Below are 7,949 nucleotides of genomic sequence, written 5' to 3'. Positions count from 1 at the left end.
CTCCTACGTACTCCCGTCTCACAAATCACCGGTGATATACCAAGCAAATGTACCACGATTTCAACCGCAAACCATCGTAACATTATCTTTTTTCAAACAGAACAAAATTCAATAATATCAATATTTAATTTTCTTCCAAGAAAATGCCAGAGTTACAAACCTACTAGTAAGTTCTGAGTCGGTACCCACACAACCACAATGTCAACAGCAGAGATATCGAATCTTTTTCTTCACTCCAGAATCAACGGTTAAAGTGCATCCACAAGAGAAACACAGCAAAAAAGTTGTGACCTGTTCAACGATCAAAAATTAGTATTTAGGGTTTATTTGCCCTTTTCCCTACCTCCTCACACTTATCGATCACCACCACCGTATTATTCTTTTCTCATTTTCTCTCTCTTGAAAAACTCCTCCTCTGTTGTTTCTTCTTCTTCGAATCAAGAAATAATGGGAAAAGGACCTGGTCTTTACACTGATATCGGCAAAAGAGCCAGAGGTAGATACTAATCCATTCATTCATTCCGTTTGATTTCATTTTGATTTTCGTTTTTCCTGAGATTTTCTTGTTGATTTTTTTTGGTTTTTTTTTTGTTGTTTGTAGATCTTCTGTACAAGGATTACCAGAGCGATCACAAATTTACTGTCACTACATATACTTCTACTGGTGTTGTACGTACTGTTATCTGATTTGAGATTTGTTTTTTTTTCCTTTATTTGTTAAGTTGAGAAAGTTAGGGTTTCTGATTTTTGAACTACTGATTCGTGGATTTGTGCATGTTATTTCTTTATTTGTTTTGATTTGCAAAAGGATTTTAAGAATTGGTTATTGTTTCGCTGATTACAATCTTCGTTTAATTATTATGAGTTTTGTTTATAAATGGCGGTGTTGATAATGTGATTTCGGTTTGTATTAGTTTTTTCTATTTCTCTTTTGTATTTTGCTGTTTTTCTTTTGTTATGACTAGATCTTGAATGTAAGGCTTCTGTGGAATTTCATCTGAGCGATTTATCTGGTTCTGACATGCCTCTTCTTGTGAAATGATATTACATGTAGTCTGATTATTTATCCTTGCTTTCCTGTTTTGTCATCTTGGCTGTTAGTGTTTATTATGCTGCTAATGACCTTCAATAATTCGATTGAAGCCTAGATCCTTCTTTGTGTGTCATGTTTTAGGTTTGGATGTATAATGTGAATGTGATATGTGTACTCTAGTTTGCGACGCAAAGTTTGTGGAATATTTGTAGGTGCTTTATAAATTTGATTTATTTAGTTGAGGATTTGATTTTGAAGCTCCAAGAAATTAACATAATAAGTTAATGAAACTATCTTCTTGCCATCTTCATGAATGTGGGTTTTATACAACTAATGTGGCATATTTTTGTTTGTTTTCTGTTCACTCATTTCTTTCGTTGTGTGCTGCAGGCAATCACTTCTACTGGAATCAAGAAAGGTGAGCTGTTTATAGCTGATGTTAACACTCAGCTGAAAAACAAGAATATCACAACTGATGTCAAAGTTGACACAAACTCTAGGGTAAGTTTTTATTTTTATTTTTTGTAAATAGTTGATTGATGTTTTCTTGTAGCTGTACACATATATTAACAGTCTACAACTGAACAACTTCACCAATATGAATTAGTTTCTCTGTTATCTTTTTCAAATATATTAATGTACATGATTTATCTTGACACTTTCAGCTCTTTGCAACTGTTTCAATCGATGAGCCTGCACCTGGTCTCAAGGCAATTTTTAACTTTGTTGTTCCCGATCAAAGGTCTGGCAAGGTAATTGGTTCCCACCTTTCTGTTAATTTTTTTTCTGTCAGTTATTTTATCAACTACATCAGACATTGCGGAGTATAGTCAATGCATTTTGTCGACTCTAGGTTCATCTTATCGAATGTTGATCAAGTTCTTCTTGTTGTCTGAATTTGTTGCCACGGTTGATGGGTTATTAAGTCAAAAATATTTTTGCTTATTTTACCACGCATTTGTAATCTGCCAGATGCATCTGTTAGCATTGATCAGTATCATACTAGAAATTTATTAGGTGCAGATTTTTATCTGACTCTATGTAATATAGAAGTACAATAATGTTTTGCCTGTATTGTGTTTCTAATGACTGTAACATGAGTGTTATGCAAGTGATTAATCACATTTCTGAAGGTGCTTTGTAATAATGAGTATTTTGACTGGTAACAGCTTGAGCTTCAGTATCAACATGAGTACAGCGGCATCAATACTAGCATTGGCTTGACAGCAAACCCCGTGGTCAACTTCTCTGGTGTTGTAGGAACACCCCTTCTTGCTCTTGGTACCGATCTTTCTTACGACACTGCATCTGGTAACCTCACCAAATGCAATGCTGGAGTGAGCTTTGCTAACGCTGACCTGATTGCTGCTGTCACTTTGTGAGTATTTTCTTTTGAGCTCTTTCAGAAGTAAAACTCATAGATAGCTGATATGGATGGCAGACTCGGTGCTTTTCTTGTTTTGATTGCCATGCTTCTTTTTTGTTTTTTTGTTGATGTGGTGTTTTTTCTTTCTCTCTTTTATGATTTCAGGAACGACAAGGGTCAGAACCTCAATGCTTCTTACTACCACATTGTCAGTCCCTTGACCAGTACAGCTGTTGGTGCTGAGCTTGCCCATAGTTTCAGTACAAATGAGAACACCTTGACCATCGGTACCCAGAAAGCTCTGGACCCATTGACTTCTGTCAAGGCTAGGATCAACAACCATGGTAAGGCAAGTGCTCTTATCCAGCACGAGTGGAGGCCAAAGTCCCTCTTCACCGTCTCAGGTGAGGTAGACACAAGAGCAATTGAAAAGAGTGCCAAGGTTGGTCTCTCTGTGGCTCTTAAGCCATAGAGAAGCTATGAAATAAATCTTTTTTTCTTCTGAGAACTGAACAGGTTGGGAGCGAGGTTGTGGAGGTAGAAAAGGCTTTTCCATATCAGTATTTTGAAACCAAATAATGTAGGTAGTGACATGAAAAGAACTACAAGTTCCTTCCCTTTTTTGAACCGATTTATTGAGGATGTCTGTCTGTCTTGGTGGTTGTTATCAATCAGTTTCTGCTTTTATTGTGGTTGGAATGGGGCTTTGTATAAAAACAATTTGACCTTGGTTTCATGGTTTTATCTTCATTTTAAAGATGATGCCTTTCTGCTTGATGCTCACCGTCTACTATACCCAGATTTTCTGGAATATGAGATGGTTAAATTTTTTGAAATTTTTTGTGATGGCTTGGTGGTGAATGTGTGGTACCATAGATGACGGCAAACATTATGCATGATATTGTGCTGGTATCCCTGGTATCATTGATTGCGAAGGGGTTTTGGTTAAGATATTACAGAAGTTGGGTTATTAGTCCGCCAAACCAAAACCCTAAGTGATATCCCCCATTTGTGACGTGATTGCAGACGTGTATTTAGTTAGTATTTAGTTAGTCAGTTGTTGACTAATTAGACAATGAGTCTAGGTTTCGTTGAATCGAGCATGATTGATGAATGCTCAGTGATTCATGAATATTAATATTGCTTGCTCAGTGATTCATGAATATTAATATTGCTTGTCTGAGCAAATATTGTAAATTAATTCAATGAGGTGTTGAATATTGAGTTTCAATATTCGAGTTGTTCAATTCGGCGAGTTATTGAATATTGATAAGTTACTGAATATAAGTGAATTATTCGAGCAACTGGGCAAGTATTGCTCGATTCGACGGATTACTGATAAATTATTGAATATTGATAGTTGGATCAATATTCGAGCAACTGAGCAAGTATTGCTCAATTCGATGAATTACTGATAAATTATTGGATATTGATAGTTGGATCAATATTCGAGCAATTGAGCAAGTATTGCTCAATTCGACGAGTTATTTACTGATGACGTGACCCTATAAAATATTAATTAAAATATTGGTAGATTAACGAATATTACATAGATGATGAACGACCATGTGGTGCCCGAATGCTCGAGTGAGCGTGCAACAGGGCTCTCAGTTAACCGACTGGTGAAAGAATGATGATTATATGTCGGTTTCATCATCTATTAAAAAAATAGTTGCTCGATTGAGCATTAGGTGATAAAACTTAATTCATAGAGAAGTGATGGACCAGCCAAGAAGGCATCAAACCGGCCCTTAGGGGTGTGGGACCGGCTAACGATCGGTTGAGCAAATTCCAAGTTTGGACCCAATATGAGCAATTGAGCAAATTAGGTCAAAATTGTGAATATGTGTGGGATCGGCTTAGTGTAAGCCTCAGGGCCGGCCTTGGTCGGTCAAGGAAGCATGCCCGTGTCACCATAACATCCGTGTCTCAGTCCTGAGAGTTTCAGTATTTTCTGATGTGCGTGTGAGCAATATTGTGGATTTTCAGAAGAGTTTGATCTTTGACTGAAATTCTTGATTTTTGCTCGAATGAGCAAGTATGCTCGTTTGATCGAAATTTATGAAATATTAAAATAATGATATTTTAATATTTGGCGTGAGTAGCCAAGTCGGTCATGTGATCATTTGAGTTTTTGGTTTTTTCATGGTTTGAGCAATATTTGAGAAAATATGAAGAAACCATGATTTTTGCTCAAACGGAGGAGTTTCATGAATTGAGGGAAATAATAATTATGAAAGGCTAGGGATTGTAAGGTGTGGGACCGGCCATGGCAGGGCATGGCCGGTCGGCTAGGTAGTCCGGCCCCGCAACACCTTTCCCTATTTTATTATTTTTCATGAATCCTTGAAACTATGGAAAAACCATGAGTTTTATTCAAACAAGGAAAATTGCTAAATTGAAGGAGTTTTCATGAGTTCATGAAATAAACAAAAATAGGGAAAATAATAGAGGAGGCATGGGACCAGCCATGGCTAGGGCACGGCTGGCCGGCCGGTGGGCCCGACCCGTGGGCGCCTCCTTGTTATTTTAATATTATTGCTTCATCTCTCATATTTTGTGTAGGATTCCTCGTTTGTCCATATTTTCGAATGCTCATTCGTGCATTTGGGTGCTCGTTCGTGCATCATTTTCGAGTACACTTGCACCATTTTCTGGGGCTTACTCAGTGATAGTCCAGATGCCCGATTGTTGAGTATTTATTACTAATTTATGAAATTCAGCGGAAAATGATTCATGAAACTGAGTAATAAAAGTGAATAGTTATTTATTATCAATCCATAGGATCAGCCGTGGATTCGACCATGGATTCAGAATAATAAAGCTGAGTATTACCATTCCATGGGATCGTGGATTCGACCATAGAATCAGAGTAATTAAGTATTAACATTCCATGAGATCAGCCGTGGATTCGATCATGAAATCGGAGTAATGAGATAAAATAGATTAGCTTCTAGGAATTCAGCGGTGAATGTCACGGTAGAATTAATCCATTACAGAAGGGATATTAGTCAGCGCGTCATATCCGTTCCGAAGGTGCATAGTCAGGAGACAGCGAGTGTTGCCGAAGTCCTGAAGACGTTATTGCTCTCAATCTACGGAGAACCTCCTGGATATATACACTGTCTCTTTACATGGTCAGGGAACAGTGAGTGTCGCCGACGTCCTGAAGGCATTATTGCTCTCAATCTACGGAGAACCGCCCAATCGTTCTTCTATGTAGAGGTGGGTCTCTCTCATGTAGTCAGGGAACAGTGAGTGTCATCGACGTCCCGAAGGCGTTATTGCTCTCAATCTACGGAGAACCGCCCAATTATGTTATTCTACATAGAGGTCATGATGAAATGCGTGGCACCGAACACTCAGCTAGTGGAGGCCCTTCTGGAAACATATTCATCATGGCTTCGTAAATATGATTCGTCACATGCCTGAAGCCATATCAGAAACATGCAATATCATGATTTTACGGTTTTTCCCTTTGTTGAAAATCCACCACCAACATCTGTTAACAATCGATTATCACAAGATCGTCTAGTATTATCTCGAATTTGTCCATAGACGATCACACTTGGTATCAGACTTATAGGTTGATATTTAAAAGATTGTGGTGTATTTGGGTACCCTCGCCTTTTCAGAAATGAACTGTCAGTTGACATTGAAAATGAGAGTTATCATTCACAATTTTATCTGGGATAAGTATCGGCTTAAATTTCCTGAGCTCGACACTCTGGTTCATCACTCAATTGATTATGCTATAGTGGTAAAGAAGATTGAAAATGAAGTAGATTTTGTTAGGAAAAAAAGTTTTTGTTTTTAAACTAAAAAATACATGGACCATGATTTGATCCCTAGACATATAGCTCACTAGATGTTTTTTCATGTGAATAAATAAAACATTATTCCTACATAGATTAAAATCTTAAGAGGTGTTAGACTTAAATACCATGGGTTTTGGATAAAGGGCATGACCCTTTGGGTCAACGCACTTGTGCGGGGGAGAAAACTTAGGCTACGGTAAGGTTGCCTTTCTCGTATGCGCAGTGCTTCGCACAAAGCATGCACTGCGTCCGTTCATCCGTTCGGCCGGGCTCGGATTCTGGTGTGGGTTTGTTAGATCTTATCTTTTTGCTGTAATTTTCCATACATGCTTTTCACACATGTTTTCGTACTCTCTGTTTGTCCGCGTTTGTCGTACACGTGAAGAATCTTACTATCTGTTTTATGTCTGACACGCGTGCTCCTTGTTCACTGACAAAAATTTTGCACTGTTTAACACTAAACATTACCAGTACGCGTGAGAATCTTCTTAGTCTTTTTTCTGTCGTACGCATGGGGTTTGTTTCCTCTTGTATCCAACGTTTTGAACACTATATAAGAGAGTAGCCTTAAGCTTATTTCGAATACACACAAAAACAAATAATTTCTTCTTCTTCTCTGTTTTACAATGTTCTCCTGTTAAGTGTTTTGTTCATTGTTTTGTACCAGTGCGAAGTTTTTAGTGTATTTTCCTTGTGTGCTAAATCGAGAAATACCAACAATAGTTGTATCCTGGACGCAACTCGCTAGTGGATGTAACATCACTCTGCTTAGAGGAATAGCATGCGATATTGTCTTTAGGACAACGTATCTTCAATACGTGCCTCTGTTATCATCTACTAAAACTATTGTTGCTACATCCACTCGACAAGCTTTGGGTTGATATAAGTTTTACTTTTCAGTTACTTACAATTGTAGTTACTAGAACCAACAGATTCAACCTTAGTTGATTGGAAGGGCTCGTACCATCAACTGTCATTATGGTTTACAACATCCATTACTGTTGGAAATCCACTCCCTGAAGATTCTTTCAATATAGACTATCGAAGCCTTTGATCGAGCATTTTCTCTTGATATAGCAAAAAAAAAAAGAGGAAGTTCTTGAATTTGTAGAGAATAGAATGGGATGTTGGAGAAAAATAAGTTTTTAGTCTAAATATTTTGGTCTTGGTGTGGTTTGATCTTAGGACCTAAGGGTTTTATGGATGCTCACTCATTTCTTTGAGTGAATGAATCTCTTTAGTCCCACATTGGGTATACTAGAGAAGGATCTCCACTATATAACCATATTCCTATGGATATATTGATAAACGAAGGTGCAACGGGTGGGACGAAATATACATGGCCCAACCCATAAAATGTGCACCTACACCATACACCAAGTCGCGTGTATACTCAATATTACTTTTGCTAGTTTTTCATTTATGAAATAATTCCAAAATTTTTTTTTCTTAAGAGTTTTATTCAACAATAATTTTCTTAAGAGTTTTACAAGAAATTTGTTTTATTCGGATACCTAAATCTAACTTGATTTACAAGTAATCTTCTCTTATAAATACTACTCGAAAACCTGTTTAGAATACATACCTTTTCTTCATCTTCTCAGTTTGTTTTCGCGGCGGTTTCACTTCCAATCCCTGTTGCTAAGTTCAAGAGTGGGTAACTTCGTTGTGCTAACTCAAGTTATATCGGGCAGTCTTATCCTGGACACATCTTCGTTGTGAGGGGCTTAGC

The 7,949-nt window shown here is 37.5% G+C and overlaps 1 protein-coding gene across 1 annotated transcript; it reads left to right on the top strand.

Annotated features, from left to right (window-relative positions):
- The first annotated feature begins 335 nt into the window (after positions 1 to 335).
- Positions 336 to 3,180, top strand: LOC113331427 (mitochondrial outer membrane protein porin of 36 kDa-like). Its single transcript, XM_026578133.1, has 6 exons — positions 336 to 496; positions 602 to 669; positions 1,424 to 1,534; positions 1,699 to 1,785; positions 2,203 to 2,411; positions 2,565 to 3,180. The coding sequence occupies exons 1-6, from the start codon at positions 448 to 450 to the stop codon at positions 2,869 to 2,871; spliced, it is 831 nt and encodes a 276-aa protein (XP_026433918.1). The 5' UTR covers positions 336 to 447; the 3' UTR covers positions 2,872 to 3,180.
- The last annotated feature ends 4,769 nt before the right edge of the window (positions 3,181 to 7,949 follow it).

This window comes from Papaver somniferum, unplaced genomic scaffold, assembly GCF_003573695.1.
Source record: "Papaver somniferum cultivar HN1 unplaced genomic scaffold, ASM357369v1 unplaced-scaffold_125, whole genome shotgun sequence".
NCBI classification, from domain to species: domain Eukaryota; kingdom Viridiplantae; phylum Streptophyta; class Magnoliopsida; order Ranunculales; family Papaveraceae; genus Papaver; species Papaver somniferum.
The sequence above is the reverse complement of the archived record's forward strand: the minus strand, read 5'-3'. Positions and strand labels throughout refer to the sequence as shown.